The 20,176-nt window shown below is 50.6% G+C and overlaps 1 protein-coding gene across 1 annotated transcript in view; it reads left to right on the top strand.

Moving 5' to 3' along the window:
- The window catches only part of CUNH8orf74 (chromosome unknown C8orf74 homolog), a 19,994-nt gene extending 4,479 nt beyond the window's left edge, over positions 1–15,515 (top strand). Inside the window, exons 3-4 of the mRNA XM_008828099.1 lie at positions 12,587–13,002; positions 15,276–15,515. Coding sequence (XP_008826321.1) covers positions 12,587–13,002; positions 15,276–15,515 — 656 coding nt within the window. The remainder of the gene's footprint in view (positions 1–12,586; positions 13,003–15,275) is intronic.
- Positions 15,516–20,176: the final 4,661 nt, after the last annotated feature.

Here is a 20,176-nt window from a genome sequence, read left to right as displayed (position 1 = left end):
TAGTTTCTGTTATGTATCATTCTCTAGATTAACTAATGAATTAATGGGACAGGATCTCACTGTGTTACACAGACTGATCACAAATGGCTGGGCCAGACACAAGCCATTTTCCTGCCTCAGCCTCCTGAGTAGTTGAGCCCACAAGAGTGTTCCAGGGCACCAGCTGTTAGTTTTTCTATTACACTTAGTGGTGCATAGATCTGTATCTTCTTTGAGGGTCCAGTCCCTAAGCAAGAGCAGTCAGCCACCAGCACGTCTTGCAGCATTAGAAGACTAGCCTGTGTCCTTGGTTCAGATACTGAGGGTCAAAAAGCTCCCTGATGAAGGTAGTTCTTTTGAAGGACAGCATGGTACTGCTTATGAATGGTCATAAGCAGTACTTGGGTAAACTATTCGGTGACTCTCCCTGGATACAACTGAAACCGCAGAATTTGGCTGGCTACCCCTCCTATGTAGCCTGTCCCCCATGGAATTGTGGAATTGCAGATTTGGGAACTTTGGCTTTTAGGATTTCCACTTTGGGGACTGCTCTGAGCTGGCTCAGCTGGTCTTCCTGAGTCTGTGTCATTATACTATCCAGCCACAGCCTTACCTCCCCAAGACCCTAGACACCTCAGACCTGTAGTTCACAGCTCACAGCTTCTCTGGGCTCCACATGTATGCATGTGCTTCCTGTCAGCACTCCTTCCTGCCACGCAACATGGTCATCTTATGAAGCCTGTGTCTGTGAACTGTCCTTCCTTGACTCACACTGAATTCTTCCCTAAGGACCTACAATTCTACGGCCAGGAAGGCTGGGCCACAGAAAGACTGGAGCTCCCAGATAGGGTCTAGGCTTTGTCCCCTCATGCTTGCATTGCCAGGTGATGATGACCACGTTAACAATGGATGAATGAGTGGGTCTCAATGGCCGTGGGCAGGGTGCTCACAGTGCATAGAGGCAGTGAAGAGCTCACCTTGTCCAGGTCACTCCACCCTTGGGCACACGTTCAGCTGGTATGACAGTGTCTCGGAGGGAGGAGACATCAGATCTGCAGACAGATATGGGTTCAAATCCACCTCCGCCTGTATCGTTGCCTACCTCCACAAAGCAGGTGCATGGTTTCCGGGTCCCTGGCTGCAAAGTGATATGACTCTTCTAACTCATAAGTTGTCAGGATTCAGGGGGACAGCACAGCGCACAGCAGAATGACTGGCATATACCAAGCGCAGGGTGGGTGTTAGGTGCCACCTAAAGGTAATCCAGGATAAGGAGCTGGATTAGGTCATCACTTGTCTTCCGTTCATCTGCAGATGGGTTTAGGTTAGGGGTCAGCACAAAGGAAACCTAAAGAACTTCTGATATCCCTCTATTCCAGCTGCTCCATGCCATGACCCGCCCTGGCACCCATGCACAAAATCACCACTGCCTACCTGCACGAGTGGAGGGAAATGCACACTGTCCTGATGAGGGCACCCAAGTCCCCTGTCCAGTATCCTGCCCCAGCCCCTGCTAGGTGTAACACACATATCACGGGTGTTGGCACAGGATCAGGCAATGAGGGCCACGGGCCAGATCCACTAGTTTCTGTTCCGGTTGATATCCACACTGGCTGCCACTCTATTGGCAGGTGGCTTCCCCAGGGTGCTTTGTTGTGGCTAACCTGGGCTAAGCATGGTTGCACTCTGTTTGCACACCAGATGAGGATGTTGGCAGTCAGAGTTTAAGGAGCGGTCTTGTTTGCACAACAGTGATTCAGAGCTGTGCCAGGATGGCTGCCAGCTCAGCTTATCTCCTTGCCCAATTGAGCTCGGCACTGGGAGGGAAAGGGCGGCCCTTTATTCAAAAGCATAAGTTGATTCCGTCCTGGCAAAGGGTTCCCAGGATCTTTTGGTCTCAACTCCAGGCCAAAAGAAAGAGACCTGTACTTGGCACCCTCACGACAGGCCTCCGGGAAGGTCTGGGCAACTCATATCCAGCTGTCCCCCAAGGCTAAGGGTGAGGTCACCAACTATGGGGAATGGGAAAAGCTCTTCCGGTGCGGGACATCCTGGTGGGTGGGAATGGCAGGAAGGGGCAGACTTTATGTTGCTTACCTAGGCCCTGGGAGGGAAGAGGGGACCCTGAGCAGAAAGGGGGATGAAGGGAACAGGACAGCTTCTGACTTAATTTCTGCCCATGTCCCCTGCTCACCTGAGGGCCTCTCCCCAGCCGGCTCCTGCCACCACCCTGCTGCTTCCATCTCTTGTCACTACATCCTCTTGTCTCTTAGTCCATCTAGACACATGAAGTAGGAAGACCCCCTGTCCTGTTGCCTGGCCACTAAATCCTGGGGTTAGAAGGAAGGCAACCTGAAAGACCAGTGGGTAGAGGCTGGGCAAAATGTGTCATGGACCTGGCATTTGCAGTTCCACCCACACCACTCCTGATTCTCCAGGAAATGTCGCCAGGCCACCAGGGGGTGAGAAAGCAGCCACTGCCTGCCTGCCCCCAGCAGCCTGGGGACCTAGAGGAGGCAGTGACTCACCAGACTAGCCAATGTGACTCTTCCTCTCAGGCCATGCATGGGTTCTGTCCTCTCCCTCTGTAGAACTCCAGACAGGCCCAGCAGAGAGCAGGTGCCACTTCCTACAGCCAAGGACAGACTGGGCAGGGAGCTCCTCAGACCAGGCTAGACCAAGATGCAGCTTCTTTGCTGAGGTTTCCACTGAGGCCACTGGTGATCTACAGAGACTATTCTTGAGACAGATTAGCAACTTTGACTTCAGAGATTTCCCTAAGTGCATGGCTCAGAGAACACAGCCAGTGAGGGTCAGCAACACACACCTGCTTCCTAGGGTTCTGAAGGTTGCAGGTACCCAGCAAGCTGATTCCTCCCGAGACAATGCTGTGATGTCTGGTTGTGGTCTCCTCCCTGTGTCCTGACATGGTCTCCCTCTGTGCATGTCCGTTTCTTTTCATGTAAGGACTGACTTAGACTGAATGACCTCATTTAATCCTAACTACCTCTTTAAAGGCCCTGTCCCTAAATACAAAATATTCTGAGATCTGGAGGGTGGGATTATAAGGGGTAAATGTGAGGTGGGAGGCCAGGAGTGACAGCATCTGTTTGCAATCCCAGCACTCAGGAGGTTGAAACAGGAGGTTCTGAGTTCAAAGTCATCCAGGACTATACAACAAGATCCTGTCTTAAAAACAGCAATTCAAAAGCTATAAAGAGTGAGGTCACAGCTCTCCGGGCATGACGCTGTCCACAAGACTGCCATAGGAACCTTCCCCTATTTCCTGACCAGGCCATCCATTCTGCCAAGGGCAGCTGCCAGCAAGTTTAGCCTTAACACATGGCATCTGCAACCTTCCCTATGGCTTGGTATGGCAGGCAGTATTTTAAAGGTGAGACACTGAGACCCAATCGAGTCAGATACGGCATGAGCCTGGAGACTGGTTCCAGCTGGCAGTGGGAAGGCCTCATGGGGTAAGCGTCCCAGGCGGGGCTGAGAGGGAAAGCTGTGACTGTCAGCTGATGTATCCTGTCCTGGGAGTGCCACCTGTGTTGGCCACCTTTGGGACCCCTCTGCAGGCCGATCTTGAGGTCCTTTGCTGTGACCCTCAGCTCATCTCTTCTGCCCCCTCCTCAGCCAGCTGAGGCCCAGCATCGAGGGGAGGGTGTGGTGTGTAAAGTGATTGTCAGGCTTGTCCAGAATCATTTCCTGACACAGTGGGATTGGTTGTTTCCATCTCAGCAGTGACAGTAAAGATGGTGAGGCCTCAGAGTTGATGCTCCCCTCCCAAGCTGCAGTTCCCCAGCACCCACAGTGTCCTGCTGTGACTCAGGGGACTGTTGGTTCCGTGGAAATCCCCAGAGCTCCTTAGAGTGGAAAGGAGCCCATGAGGTCACCTGATTCACAACCCACCCAATAGCACACTCTAGCATCCTCTTGAGCTCTGTGACACACAGCTGTCAGTCTTGTTATGAGCATCACTTCTTGGAAGACCCAGGCCATGGTTGAACAGCAATCACTTCTGGAATGTTCTACATATTCTTGATCCAAAACCTGTTTCTTTCAGCCTGTCTGATGGCCCTGCGCTACCTTGCTCACCCAATCCTTTTTTTTTTAATCATTATAATCAGGAGTGTATGTAGGCCTATATGCCATGGCATACATGAGATCAGAAGACAACTTTGTGGAGTCAGTTCTCTCCTTCCACCTTTTCATGGGTTCCCGGATCTAACTCTGGTCACCAGAGTTTCAAGATAAGCACTTCACCCAGGAAGTCACTCTCTTCCTATCACCTAGTTGACTGAAATGCCTGCCCTTTCCTACGCTCCTGCCCCATGACCAGGGATCCAGCTGAGCCCAGCCATCCTTGCTCTCTGCTACTGTTGTGGCCAAGGAGGAAAAAGCCTCTCCTGGAGTGTCACCTGGTACCCATGCCTCACCTCCCACACCAGCCATGGATGGAGGCCACCCTGAACCCAGATCTTGGGGCTCTAAGCTGGTACCCCACATCTGGAGAGCCCGGTGGATTCCAGATTACCACACAGTTCCCCCAGAGAAGTGCTGGTAGGGATCTGAGGAGAAGGCGAAGATGCCCACAATGAGCACAAAGATGCTATTTATTGAGTGCTTTCCAGGCACTATGAGAAACGTTATTACTCACACTCTCATGGAACCCAACAAGGCAAGATTTTTATTGGCTCCATTTTCCAGATAAAAGCACTGATGCCTTCAACAGTCACTTGTGCAAGTGAGGACGTGGCTATATGGATAGGTCCAGGCTCTCACAGGGCATGCCAACCCGCTCTATGGAAAAGCCAAACTCTGAGCCTGGGCCAGAAGGTCAAAGCCATCCTCCACTCAGTGGCTGAGGAATCCTGCTGGTCCTCCCCCAGGGGGGCTGGAAGCAGACTTCTCACTCTCCTGTCCCTACAGCTCAGAGGAGATACCCCTGAGGAGACCACTAGCTCTGCAGAGGAGATAGGACAGTCAGCAACCCAGAGTCCTGGTGACAAGTGGGAACGATGGAATTTGTGCCAAGCAAACGTGGAGAAATCTCATGACTCTTACCTCAAAGTCCTGCGGTTGGAGAGAGGACTCAGCAGTTAAGAGCACTGGCTGCTGTTGGAGAAGGCCCGGGGTTCAGTTCCCAAACTTCCATATGGTGGCTAACAACCATCTGTAACTCCAGTTCCAGGGGATCCATCGACCTCTTCTGGTCTCTGCAGGCAATACACTCACACACATTAAATTAAATAAATAAAAATTCGTTTTTAAAAGTGTTATCTGTCCCCAGGGGCCAGTGGTCAGCAGAGCAACCAGAGTCCACCCCCAGGACAACAGTAGATGTTACCTCCTACCCTGGTCCATGACATCCTTTCCCCTCAAGTCTGTGCCCAGTCACCCTTCAGAGACGCTTCTGACCACCAAGAAGCCCCAGGGTCTGGATCCAATAAGAAATTTGTACTTCTCCAGGTCAGGAGTAGAAATAGTTTCCATTGCTAGGCCCTGAGCCCTGGGCTGGAGCATGTCCCATCCTTTCTTTGGACCTGTTAAGCTTGCTCTGTAGCTCCCAAAATGGCTCCTTGATCTAGAAAGAGGGTCTGACCAAAGTAGATTTGAAAATCTATGCATTTGTTCCACCCTTTTTGATGGCTGAGCTCATTAGCATATTGAGACTGTTAGTTCCTTAGATGGGTATATTTTAAAGGTCTCTGGCAGAACATGCATTTTGAATCAATATCTACAAAGAGCACTTCCTTTTAGTCACAGAAAACTGTGACTAAAAGGGTTAGGTCTTTACTGGGTCTACCTCTGAGTCTACAAGGAGAGCTCAAAGCCACTTGGAGTGAGGCGACTGAGGGCTGGAATTCTGACTCTGGCCCTTACCAATTATGCATTCCTGAGGAAATCTCTCAGTCTCTCTGAGCTTCAATGTGTCCCATGGAGAGGAGTGGGCCTCCCTGAGCTGAGAGAGACTGGGGTACCTGAAGGGCTCAGTGCACGTGGCACAGTGCTGTGGGATTCTCCAACTCAGATGACAATGCCACTCTGCCAGGCCCTCAGCAGTGACTGTGCCAGGTCCTGGATGGAGGGTGTCAGCAGCACCCACCCAAGAACCCGGGACACTGCTGGGAGACATGGGATGGGGCCAGATGGAGGTGATAAGCTTGGCATCCACTCTACCTCCTACTGTCCCAGCCTCACTGCTGGGAAGGTCAAGTTGTCAGATTGCATTCTGGCTTGACTCTGCTTGCTGCCTTGGATCTAAAACAGGGGCGACCAGACTATCTTGTCAGAGACACCTGGGTCTTCCTCCATGCCCACCCAAAAGAAGCAGCTCCTCTAGACCATTTCCATGCCCTCCTCACCCCCAGGCCAGGCTCTTCTCCACTCTCCTTGTGATGCCCTGAAGACACCAGTGATCCCGTGTGAAGCCCTTTCTGCCCAAGCGCCTGGCTTTGCTGTCTGCAAAGCCTTCCCAACTCGCTCCATCAAGCCTGTCCTCCTCCACTCTGTTCCTCCTCACAGGTGCTGGCCTCCAGGGGCTTGGGGACTGACTTCAGGAAGTTCCCAGTGGCCAATGCAAATGAAGACCACTCCCTGTTATTGAAGAGCAGAGAGCAGGCCCAGCTCTGCCTGTCTCTACCAAAGACTTCTGCAACTTAATCCCTCCTTGCTGAGTCACTGGGACACAGAGCTCCGTCTGTCTCAGGCCCAAGACTGTATCTCACAAGCCAGAGATGAACAAGAACTGTTGAGCACAGGCAGTGTCTGGGGTACAAGTTCAAGTTCAACCAGAGCTGCTTCTTGTTGACCTAGAACAAAGGCCACACTAGTGTTTGTTACCCCTGAAGGAGGCTGGATGAAAAGTGCTAGGGAGGTTTGGACATGGACAGTCCTCACACACTTGTTTGTGTGTGTATCTTTTTTGGAGACAGAGTCTCCCTGTAGCCCCAGCTGGCCTGGAACTTGATATGTAGACCAGGCTAGCCTCGATCTCAAAGAGACTTCTTGACTCAAGTCTAAACCCTATGCTTGTCTGCTGGACCTCAGAGAGGACAGGGTGGCCTTGGAGGAAGAGGAAGACACATAGGCCCCACAGAGAGGTGCACAGAGGAGCGAGGGGCCCCACCCTGCGCACTGCCAGGACAGGGCAGGTTGCACAGAGCAGTGCATCTTCTGGCAAGATGGGGTATGAAGAGCCCAGAAAGGGTCTGCTGGGTCAGCTCATTGCAAAAGAGGCCCATAGGCCATCTTTGATGGATGTAAGCAATGACTTCCTGCCCAACCCCTAGGATCCAGGTCTCAGTGATGCCCCCACTTGACTGCTCCCTTTGTTTCTGAGGCCCACCCAACCTCTCCACCTCTGAGGCCTCCATAGCTCTCCCACAGTTTCTAACAATAACTTGACGATTCTATTCCCACTTGACCACAGGGCCGGGGGAAAGAACTGTTCCTACAAAATTCTGCTGTGATTCTGGGGTCCCAAGGCAGTCTTGAAACCCACTCTTGGATGTACTGGGGATCCATGGTGACGCCTAGATTTCTGGGTGACCTACAGGCCCTTCCCAAACCCATTTGTCCAAAGTGTATATCCAAACCTGTCTGTCCCCAGCCTGGACTCACAGGACCCACCTACCTTTCAAAGACTCACTGTAGACCCATGAACACTGCCACATGCACTCTGCGTACCACCCATGTCCATCCCTCTTGTCTTCCCACCTCCCCACCCCCTAACCCCCACCCCGTGGGTTCCCTCATATCATTCTGTTAAACTCCCTTCCATGGCAGAAATCAATCCCCTACCTGTCCTGCCTCCCTGGTGAGTGGTCCCACAGCTCAGTACCCAGACACCTCACCCTGCTCCCCTTTCAGCACCTCTGTGCTCCAGGACCTTCTCAGCCTGGGCCTGGCTTGCACCACAGGTATATTTATATGTGTCTTCAGCTCTTAGGTAATTTGAAGTATATGTGAGTATCCTCAAAGAAGCCACTTTGGGGCGTCTCAAAGAAGCCACTGTGAGGCATCACTACTCTTCAAAAACATAATAGAATCAGTCACCATGCCTAAAAATCTGAGAAGCCCAAGGCTCACATCAGTGCAAGAAGAGACCCTGCAGCACTTGATGGACTGGGGACCCAAGTGGGAGTGACTTGATCACTGGGCAGAGCAGAAGCTCTGTCTTCCTGATGTTCACCCTGCTTGGTGGCCCCTGTGCCTGAGGTTGAGAGTAGCTCTGATACCAGACACAAGGAAGCAATTCCAGAAGGAGCCCTGGGGACCAGTCCCCGCCCAGAAACCAGTCCTAGTTCTCACCTGGATTAAGATGGGGCTATATATATGTAGAGAGAAGCATTTTTGCATTCTTAGAAAGTTCCAGGTGATTCTAGAATGCAGGCTGAGAGCCACAGTGTAGGGCTCCCAGCAGGCATGATCTTTCCCTCCACCAACCAGGATGTGTATGACACCCAGGAAAACCCAGAGAGAGAAGTTCATTGTTGAGTATTGTGGCTGTTGGTCAAGCTGGGCCACAGACTATGGTAATAGCACAGATATATTTGTCCCATTGAAAGTATGTGCCCTTGACCCAGTTAGAGTGGATTTTCATACAGGGTAAGAGATAGGGCTCTAGTTTCATTCTACATGTGGATATCCAGTTTTCCCAACACCACTTGTTGAAGAGGCTGTCTTTTCTCCAATGTATATTTTTGGAATCTTTTCTGCATGGGTTTATATCTGGGTCCTCTGTTCTGTTCCACCAATCCATGTGTATGTTACAGAGTCATAAAATTGTATGTGTACAGATGACATTAAAGTAGAAACAATTGGGGAACAAAGAAAAGGGTAAAAGAGCAGGGGGGTATGGAGGGTATATGCTCAAAGGACAGTATATATTTGAGTGAAAATAACCTTATGTAACCCAATATAATAGCATTGTTTACATCTTAAAAAAAGAAAGAAGAGAGGAATGGAGAGATGGCTTGGTAGTTAAAAACACTGATTGTTCTTGCAGAGGACCCAGGTTTGGTTCCCAGCACCCGCATGGCCATCTGTAACTCCAGTTCCAGGGGATCTGATGCCCCCTTCTGGCTTCTGTGGGTATACACACATGTCGTGCACTTGCATACATAGAGGCAAGACACTCATACACATAGACTGAAAACAAATACATCTTTTTAAAAAGAATGATGAAAAAAAGAAAAAAATGTGTGTGTGTGTGTGTGTGTGTGTGTGTGTGTGTGTTTAAGGAACACAAGAATGGCAGAATGCAGAGAGGGAGGCCAGAAGTGGGGTAACATTAGGGTTTGAATATGGACGGTCACCCATGGGATGGGCTCGTGTTTGAGTACTGGGTCCCCAATTATGGCCCTGCTTTGAAGGCTGTGGTCACTAGGTGATGCCCACCCTGGTTCTAATGCCATTCATCTTTTGTCCTGAGCCTCTACTGTATGAGCTATCCTCTACTACATGCTCCTGGGGCCACTGATGGAGCCACTCCTCTGCACTGTGATAGACCAAAGCTGTGAGCCAAAACAAACTCTCCTTTAAGTTGCTTTTTCCAGGTATCATGTCACAACAGGAAAAGCAGCTACTGCAGGTGATATGTCAGGGCTGCTGGGGCAAGCCACAGCAGAGTAGTACACAGCAATGTGAGCTGCTGAACTGGCCCTGGACTCAGGCCAGTAACTACATAAGGGACCAGTGGCTCCTCAGCCTCTCGCTCATGCTCATCTCTCTGTATTCCCAGGGATGATGGTGCTGACCATCACTGTGCTTGCTGTGGAGGGGTCTGACATACTCAGACACCCGGCTCTGGGTGAGAATGGGACACCAAGAGACACCAGGCACTGACACAGTCCCTCTCTCAGGAGTGGCAGTTGTCAAGAGCCTCTGGTTGGTGATCCAGACCAGCACTTGCTCCCAGCCCTTCCTCCAGAGTCCACATCCTTCTTTCCACCCAGCACAGCCTGTTGTTCCTGCTCACAGTGTCCCCAACCCCACCCTTAAGAACTCAGCTCACCTCCTGCCCTGCCACGAACCTGCTCAGATGCCCCCAAACACCTGGCTCTGGTTGCTGAGCATTGCTTGTGGGTCCCTCCCCACTCAATGGTTGCTGCCATCTGCAGCACATTTAGGGGTCTCTTCTTGCCTCCACCTGACACTGTTGTTCCTCCAGCTCTCCCTCTCCATACTGGGCTGACCCTCCCTGCCTGGCTCTGCGCCCCTCTGCCTGGGACAAAGCCACATGCCCAGCCCCATCTCCTTCTGCAGGAGGACCCATTCTCGCCCCAGTGCTCTCTGGTCCAGCTTTTTCTTTGCTGAGCACCCTGGCTACCTGCTACGGCCTCGCCCACCAACACTTGGTGTGTTTGCTTTGTCTCAGTGCTGTCAGCACCAGCAGAGTAGCTCATAAGAGACAGACAGTGACAGTTCACAGGGTCAGCCACAGTTTGACAAGTTAACCTTGGGAGGGAAGGAAAGAGAGAGGGAGGGAGGGAGGGAGGGAGGGAAAAGGAAAGGAGGGGGTGAGGAACTTGGGGGGGAGAAGGAAGAGAGGGAGGGAGGAAAGGGGAAGGGATGAAGAAAGGAAGGAAGAGAGGAAGGATAGAAAGAAGAAAAGTAGGGAGGGAAGAGAGGGAGAAGAGGAGGGAGGGAGGGAAGGAGGGACAGAGGGAGGAAGGAAGCGAGGGACGGAGGGTGGGAGACTTTTCTCACAGTGACTGACAGTGCTTTCACTCCCATAGTATCTGTGGCTTCCTCCCCTGCAGCAGGCTGTAGCACACGTACACATCAGCCCACAGGATTGTACAAGTCTGTGGTAAATACACAGTCCTCAACCTCACACTGTCCTCAACTCACACTGTCCTCAACTTCACACTGGATTCTAAGGTCCTGTGTCCTAGGCCTTGGGAAGGCACAAAGTGTCTCAGGCCTGTGAGCCAGGGCCTTCCCCTGAGACAAGCATGGTTCTCACCCAAAGCCTGCTCCTCTACCCTGAATGAAGGAGCCTGCCTGCCCAGAGGTCTCTAGCTTGTCCTAGGCTTGAGCCTGTGGACACCTCCCTTCTTCCTCCTCCTGGGGAGTCCATGTGGTATAGTTTAAATCTGAAATGTCCTCAAAAGCTCATGTTTGGAATGTTTGTTTCCCAATGAGTGACAATATTTTAAGAGGGTGTGTGATTTTCAGGTGGCCCTGATGGCAGTTAGCTAAGGACCTTTGAAGCTTGCATCTGATGCTTGCTCCCGCCCTGTGCTCTATTTCCTGGTCCACCACAGTGTGAATAGTGTCCTCCTTACATGTCTATGGCCACAGCAGAGGCTCACTGCCCTGCCTTTCACACCTTTCCTGCCATGACAGACAAATCCCTCTGAGCCAAAATATTACCAACCCTTCCTCCCTTAAGTTTGTTTCTGTGATGTATTTGGTCATAGCAACAGAGAGTTAAAAATGCATGAAGCAATCTCCCGCCACCCCACTGTGTGCTAAGGAAGCTCTCAGCAAAGCAGGGCTCTGTCCATTATCATTTTCCAAGGCAACACCGCCTTGGCCCCTGGTCCTCAGAGACGTGAGATGATGGTCAGTACTCCACACAGAGCAAGGCAACCTGTGGGGAGCCAAAAGTGAGTGTGGAACCAGGGTGGAAGACTTTCAACACAACCCTTGAGGAGAGGCCAAGTTACCTCTGCCTTCAGACACAGGAGGGGGCCAATCAGAAGTGAAGTTTCCTCTAGGGTTGAGGGGATAGGGAAGGGTGTACAGAGAAAACGAGGAAGGAGGAAGGGCTATGCAGAGGATCCACCCCACTCCTGAAGAAGCCAAGTGCCTGCATCCAGCACTTGACCTCCATGGCCATTAAGCAGACCAGGATTCTGTGTGCGTGTGCGTGTGTGTGTGCGTGTGTGTGTGTGTGTGTGTGTGTGTGTGTGTGTGTGACAGGTGGTCTCCTGACCAAGCTCCCACCCTTCAGAGGAGGGAACGAGAGATGTGAAGTTTACAGTGTTTAGCCATGGCATCTGTGAGAACCAGTTCTCACTGGGCGAGGGCCATGTTCTTAAGCCATATCTCCACTTCCTGTGTCAAGTCCCAGGCTGAGGTGAGCTCTGTCCCCACCCATACTGCACTGGAGTAGAGCTGGGTTCAGGCATGGGAAGGGACAGGAAAGGATAGATCCCTCTCTGAGGAGCTCCACCTCGGTTCTACCCTCAGAGCTGACTCTATTGTGAGGTCAATGATATTTGTCCAACTCTGCCCCACAAGTCCCCAGGATCAAAATTACCTGAACACATAGTGGAACCCTCTTATTATTCCCTCTTCTCCTTCCTGAGGAGTTTGAAGTGGAAACAATATAAAGTACAGCTGAGGTAGATCTTCAAGAGCTAGAAGACAAAAGAGTGAAATAATACTGTAGGCAAAAATGGGACAAATACAATTTACTGCAGATTGGCTCTGAGCTTCCTGGAAGCCAAGGCAAAGAGGGAAATGTGGCATAATCCATAGCTTTGGGGAGCTAATGAATGACACTAAAGAATCAGTCAGGATTTGGGCTCTGAGGTCAGATCTGTTCACAGCCAGCAGATCTCCTTAGTTCACACTGTATCCACAGGTTGCTGTATCACGGAGGCTGTGACGATCCTAGGGAACAAGCTTCGGGATTACCAGAAGCAATTCAACATCACTCACCTGCTGGCCCTCTGTGACTATTTCCACAACACCTTCATCCGTCACTACAAACTCTACCAGTATCTCCTGAGCCAGGACCAGGAGGTCAACCTGAGAGTCGCCCATGTACAAGTGTGCTCACCACCCCAGCCCCTTCCACTGACTGAGGGCGTAGACAGGGACCTGTGGAAGCATGAGCAGCGGGTGGCCGAGCTGAGCTCAGCGGAGGTGCAAGAGCACGCCAATGTGCTGCTGCTGAAGGAGACATTGCGCCTGAAGCAGTTGCACATGCTGCAAAAGGTCTTCGGGGGCGAGGAGACACCCGTGGAGCTGCAGCCCCGCCAGACACTGAGGAGGGAGGTGAGGCTCTGCCTGTCCCCTCCCTGAAACACCAGGTTGGACAGATCAGGGAGGGCATAGGCCTCCTTTAATGTCTGCACTGGTGGGGAAGGGGGACAGAGGGTGACAATGGCATCTAGTGTCTCCCATGCTCTGCATGCATGCCATTGTGCAACATCCCAGCAAGTAGAGACTCAAGTCCCCATTTTAGCGATAACACAGTGGGGTCAGAGAACATCATTTGCTCAAAGCCACCAAGCTTCCATGGAGTAGAGTTCACAGTGGTCTGAGGCCTCATGACTTTGAAGTCCAAGCACTTTCTACTGTCGTGGATTGGTGACAGATTACGCTGAGAAAGGCAGAATGTGACATGGAGCTCTGACCTGCTACAGAATGTTCGAATAGGCTTCATCTCAGACAGAGCCAGCATCTGTGGGGACCCAGGGTGGGGATAGATCAGGGTGGGCATGTGAGCAGATGGCCCAGAGAGCGCTAGAGGAGTCTAGCATGTGTGTGGGAGAGACAGAGACAGAGACAGAGATATGTGTGTGTGAGAGACAGAGACAGACAGATACAGAGACAGATAGACACACAGAGAGACAGAGAGATAGAGATTGAGGACTGGGCCCTTGCAGGAACCATAAACCCCTGAGGATCCAGTGCCCCCACCACCAGCTCTTCCACAGAGCTGAGCTTTAGCTACAAGCACTGATGTTATCTCTGTCGCCTCATCTCTGAACAGAGACAAGCCAGTGTGCATGCCTTGAGTACATGTGTGTCTCTGTACATGTGTGTACATGTGCATGTGTTCATGTGTGTGTGCATGTGCATGTATGTATATGTGTGTATATCTCTGTGTGTATGTATGTATATGTTTGTATAGATGTGTATAAATGTGTGTACATGTGTATATGTATGTACATATGTTTGTGTGTATTTGTGCTTTTGTGTATATATGTGTATGTGTGTATGTGGGGCTTACAAAGGCACAGAGAGAGGGGGAGTTATAGAGACTCTTTCAATGGAGTTCTGTTATTTCTTGCTTAGTTTGTTCATTGATTTGGCTTCTGCGTTGTCAGCTTAAGAGGACAGTGCAATATTCCTTCAGAATGCCTGGGAAATTGCTAAAAATTGTCCTCTAACAGGTCAGACAATACTCCTCGGACTCAATTCCTTGACACGTAGCAGTGGAGATGTGGTGCGACCTACGAGCTTAAAGGCTTGGAGCAGGCAGCTGGGTGTGGCCACACACACCTGTGGTCCTAGCACTTGGGAGGCAGAGGCAGTAGGATCAGTAGTTTGAGGCCATTCTCAGCTATACAGAGTTTGAGTGAGACCAACCTGGGCTACATGAGACCCAGTCTCAAAGCAACAATAACTACAACAGATATTCGATGGGTACCCAGCAACCTCAGTGACAGCCTGTCTTCAGCAACCTTGTTGTGGAATGTTGTAGACTCAGTGGGGCAGGCCGGGGCAGGCTGCCTCACACTCTCCTGCTCCTCATCACCCCCTGATTCTCCAACAGTTCCTTCAGCTCCCCTCCATCCTCCGTGGGGCTCCCTGGCAGAGTTTGGGAGCCCTGGCAGTGAGCCCAAGGGGGGCATTCAACAAAGAGCAAACAGGACACATCTTCATGGAGTCCAATTTTCCCCAAAGATCTAGGAGAAGATAATCATTTTTATACTGGAAAAAAAATCCAAGAGAATATTCTGGGGCAAATGCTGTAACAGATTTTTATATAAAAATAAGAAATTTCAAAGAAATACATTACAAGCAACATCATACCCCAGGATATTCCCTTATCACCCCCAAATATCATGCATAAACTCCCCCTTGCTGTCTGCTCCCTACAGGGAACTTGGGCATTGGATAACTGAGCCATGAACACTATGGGATCAGGAATGTGAGGAGTCAGTGTGCTGGTTAGAATGGTGGATGGGGGCTGAGTTTCCATTCTTCCTGAGGCTGGCTGGTCCAGGGATAACCCCACTTGAAGCAGCTTCCTGTCCCCCCAATGAAGCCACTAGGACTGTGAGATGTGAAGACGGCAGAAAGGGGAGGAGCTTGCTGTGGCCATATAGGCATGGCCTGCCATTAGCCTACGGTCTGAGAACTATACAAAGAACAAATGATAGTCACCCTGAACCTGAAGGGGATGAGGAGGAAAGCAGTGAGCTGTATAGGGAGGGACAGGAGGTGTGCCACAGACGAGGGCCACCAGAGTGGGGAGCCCCCAGCTGGGAGGAGGACTTCAGCTGTCCGCAGCCTATTCACTGGGGTGTGTCCCGCAGGCACTAGAGGGCCTGGTCAGTGAGGCCATCCACATCCAGATCGCGTGCCTGCAGGAACTGCTACAGTACGAGATCCAGGCCGCCTTCAACATCCTGGACCTGAGGCTGCAGAAGAAGAGGTTGAGCCTAGGTGCTCCTCCGCCCCCGCTTCCCTCCATCACTGCAGGCCAGGCGGCCTTTGAGGACTATCCTAAGCCCAGCAAAGCCAACAAAGGAAAGAAGGCCAAAGCTAAAAAGTAGAAGGCGGCCACCCGAGGACCCGCTGAGAACCAACACGTGCTCAGCATAGATCAGAGGCTCCTAGTAAGCAAAAAAAAAAAAAAAAAAAAAAAAAAAAAAAAAGCCACACCATGTGCTCTGATTTGGAACTACCATGTGATGGGAGAGGGTGGCTGCTTGGCTAGGCTAGATCTTGCTGTCAGTGGGACCTAGGGGCCTGACGAACAGAACGTGTGTCTGGGCTCTCCTTGCCCAAGCTTACAGCAGGGTGCATGGCAGGTTATACAGAGCGTGCCAGCAGAGAGCCAAGGCAAGGTCAAATGCCTACTCAGTCACCCAGTGAGAGATCCCAAGCCTTGAAGTCAGTACTCAGGGCTCTGGGGTCAGGGTTCTTTCCCTGGGGGCACCATGCCTTCTTGCAAATTGCTACACAAGCTGACAGCTAATAGTTTGACAGGTGACCATGGCCTACCTAGATAGGTAGACCACCAACCTAGCCAGGTTCATCTAATTTAGCATCAGTCAAGCTGGAGGACGCAGATGCTGAGCGGGAGAGGGTGACTCCTGTGGTCTTGAGTCCACAACACAGCAGCAGAATCCCTCCACTCTTGGGGGCTCTCTCCTCCCACCCAGGAAGAGTGGGGTCCCATTTGGGTTTCAGCCGTACTGTAGGTATGATGTTAAAGAATGAAGTTCAAGGCTGGGCATGAGGCCCTGGGTTTGATCGCCAGCCCTACAAAAACTGGACATGGTGGTACATGACTGAAATCCCAGCACCTGAGAGGTAGAGGCAGAAAGACCAAAAGTTCAAGGTCATCCTCAGCTATCTAGAGAACTGGAGGCCAGCCTGGGCTACAAGAGACCCTGTCTCAAAACAACAAAACTTAGAGTAATTGGTAAATAATTTTCAAGTGTCAGGGGCAATGTAGCTCAATTGGTAGAGTGCTTGCCCAGCATACACAAATACCTGGGGTTCAGTCCCCAGCACTGCATAAACTGGGTGTGGTGGCATGTACCTGTAATCCCAGTATTTGAGAGGCGAAAACATGAGGATCAGAAGTTCAAAGCCATCCTTGGTTACATAGAGAGTTTGAGGTCAACCTGGGATACATGAGGCCATCTCCAAAAACAAAAAAGAATGATGTGAGGTGAAGGAAGGATGAATGACGTGAGAACCCCCTGACTCTCCTTCCTCTGCCCCCCAGAGATTGAAAAGCACATGAAACATCTTGGGCGTGTGCACCCTTCACTGTGGCCTCCAGTGGGCCGGGGGCTCAATCAGTGTCCAGGACTGCGCCGGTGTCTCAGTTTGCTTTCTGTAGCTATGATGAAAACACCCAAGAACAACTTGGAGAGGAAAAAGTTTATTTCAGCTTATACTTCCTAGATCACAATCCATCACTGAAGGACATCAGGGCAGGAAGTCAAGGCAGGAACCTGGAGGCAGAAACTGAAGCAGAGACCACGGAGGAACGCTGCTTAGTTTACTGGCTTCCTTTCTTTGGCTTGCTCAATTACTACTTTAAAATTTTTTATGTTATTTTTATTTTATGTGCATGAGTGTATTTTGCCTGCATGTAGGTAGGTGCACCTGTGTTGTGCAATGCATGTGGAGGTCAGAAGAGGGTGTCAGAGTCCCTGGAACTGGAGTCATGGATGGTTGTTAGCTGCCACGTAAATGCTGGGAATCAAACCTAGGTCCTCTGCAAGAGCAACCAAGTGCTCTTAACGGCTAAACCATCTCTCTACCCACCCCCAGCTACTTTTCTTATACAGCCTGGGCCCACTTGCTCAGGGATGGCACTGCCCACAGTGGGCTGGGCCCTCCTACATCAACCAGTAATCAAGAAAATGTCCCCACAGACAGGCCCACATGTCAATCTGGTGGAAAAAATTCCTCAGCTGAGGCTCCCTCTTCCAAGGCATTTCTAGTTTGTGTCAAGTTCATAAAAACTAGCTGTGCTGGATAGCTTTGGTTGTCAAGTTGACACATTGGGGAGAGGGAACCTCAGTTGGGGAATTCTTGATTATTGAGTGATGTGGGAGGATCTAACCCACTGCAGGCAGTGCCATTCCTAGGCAGGCTGAGCACAGGCCAACGGAGCAAGTCAGTAAGCCACATTCCTCCACGGTCTCTGACCCAGGTTCCTGCCCTGAGTTCCTCCTGCCTTGGCTTCTCTTGATGATGGATTGTGATCTGTAAGCCAAATCCTTTCCTCCCCAAGTTGGTTGTGGTCAGTGTTTTCACCACAGCAATAGAGAAGCTAAGACACTAACCATCACAATTGGCTGCTTGTCACCTTGACACAAACACATCACTATAAGCCATGTCCTTTTTTCTGTTCCCCAAATCTCAAGTGATAAAGCACAACCTTAGAAGTCCCACAGTCTTTAAAAATTCCGTCACAAAAGCTCAATGCCTGTTTAAAAATCTAAAGCCTCTTAACTGTATACTTTCTTACTTCAAAAGGGAAGAACCAGGCACACTTAAGCAAACCAAAGTCCAGCAGCTCCACGGCTGGTGTCTGGGATTCGGTCACAGCTTCTGGCTGCAAAGCGCTTAGACAGCACCACTTCTCTGGCTCTGGCATCTGTAACACACACAGCTTGTCTCATGGGCTCAGGCTGGCTTTACTCCACCCCTGCCACTATCTTTGATGGTCATCCCACCATCCCCAATATGCTGGGGTCTCTGCTGCAACTAAGGCTGCACCTTCAACAATGGACTCCTGGCCCCTCATGGTGCCAAACCTCAATTGCTTTCCATGACCCCTTCATTCCTTCAAAACCAGTACCAGGCAGGAGACTCTTACATATTACTAAGTTTGGCTACCGTCTTGAGATGTAGCCTTGGCCACCATGAACTACAGCTTCTGTGTGCTGACCCTGAGGAAATACTTCCCAGAAGATTTCACCTCACTCATGCTGGTCTCTCAATTAGAGCTGATTTTTTTTTTTTTTTTTTTTTTAGCCCCAGCTAACCAACACCAATTGTCCCAGTAAAGCAAAGGTTTCATTTCAGTGGTTCTGGTCTCTTGATAATCATAGTTTATTCTTCAGCCCCAGCTGACCAGAAACAACAGATTCTCAATTCAAAATAACCACACGATTGGCCCTGATAGAGTCTGTATAGGGCTCTCACACTTCACTCTGAAACTTTACAAACCAGGCCTCCATCCTCTGCATTTCTTTCAACTGTCTTATCTTCCAAACTCCCACAGAACATTAAGCACTGAGCACACAAGGCCTTTTCCAGCCCATCACTCAGGGCAGGCACTTGGAGACAGAACTGAAGCAGAAACCATGAAGGAGTGCTGCTTACTGCCTTTCTTCCCCTAGGTTGCTCAGCATCTTTTATTATACAGCCCAGGCCCACCTGTCCAAGGATGGCATCACCCACAGTGGGCTGGACCCACCTAAATCAACCAGCAGTCAAAAAAATACCACACAGACAGACCCACAGCCCCATATGATGGAGGAAATTCCTCAGTTGAGGGTCCCTCTTCTGAGGTGTCTCTAGCTTGTGTCAAGTTGAAAAAAACTAACCAGCACACCCAACCTATGCTGAAAGATTCTGCCCTCATGAGTTTCTTGCTCAGAGGGGAAACTAGCACACACAGCCTCAGCTGACTTCTCTGATGTGAGCTCAGGGACAAGCATAGCAGGCCCCAGGGCTGGCATCTATGAGCCGGGTTTCAGGGAAGAGAGGCTCTATCTACCACCTCTGGAGACCCTTCCTAATAGTCAGCAGAGTAAGTGGAGGTCTGAGGTGTTGGATTCTAGCAACAGGCCTTGAGCTGGCAGGGAAGCAGCACTGAGCAGTATTGCCCAGCAAAGCTGGGTGGGTGCCAAGCTAGCCGTAGATGGCAGGCTTCCTGCCTGAGCACCACACACCCGCCAGGCTGTGCAGACACTGAACAAAGGTGTTTCCCCATACCAAGGTGAGCCTGGGACAGTGTCAAAACCTGACCACAAGAGGTGACACCTCTTGTCCCAGTCCTGGGCCTGCTTTGCTCCTGATTTAATGGAGGCCAGTTGACTTGCTTGAAAGAAGACAGGTTGACTTGAGAATCCTCCACTTGTCCCAGTCAGCTTCAGCCATCACATCCTTGTTGAGGACACTGTTAAGGTCTGAATCTGACATGTCCCTAACAGGCTTTTATTTTGAACCTTATTGTCCCGTTGGTGGTGCATTTGGGAGGCTATAGGGCCTTTGTAAAGCTGGGCCTGACTGGCAAAAGTATGGAGCCTAGGTGTGAGCCTTTAAAGGTGGTATCTGGGAGTCGAAAAAAAATAGCTCAGCAGTTAAAAGCACTGGCTGTTGCAGAAGACCCAGGTTTGAATCCTAGCACCCACGTGGTGGCTAACAACCATGTGTAACTCCAGTTCTAGTGGATCCAACTCTCTCTTCTGACCTCCATGGGCATTGCGGGACATGGGTGCACTTACATACATGCAGGCAATACACATGAAATAAAAAATAAGAAAAAAATTTTAAAGGTAAGATCTGGCCCCTGGTTTTGGCAGTTTTGCTATATCTGCTTCCTGATCCACCACAATGTGAACAGCCTCTTCTGTAAGTTGAGCTGCTCAGACATGCCTTCCCTGCCATGAGGGTTTGAAACTCTGAACAAACCTTCCCTCCCTTAAGTTGTTTGGGGACTGGGAGATACTTTGGTCCC

This window comes from Nannospalax galili, unplaced genomic scaffold (genome assembly GCF_000622305.1).
Source record: "Nannospalax galili isolate Female #2095 unplaced genomic scaffold, S.galili_v1.0 scaffold612, whole genome shotgun sequence".
NCBI classification, from domain to species: domain Eukaryota; kingdom Metazoa; phylum Chordata; class Mammalia; order Rodentia; family Spalacidae; genus Nannospalax; species Nannospalax galili.
Note: the sequence above shows the minus strand (reverse complement) of the source record. Positions and strands in the feature narration are given on the sequence as shown.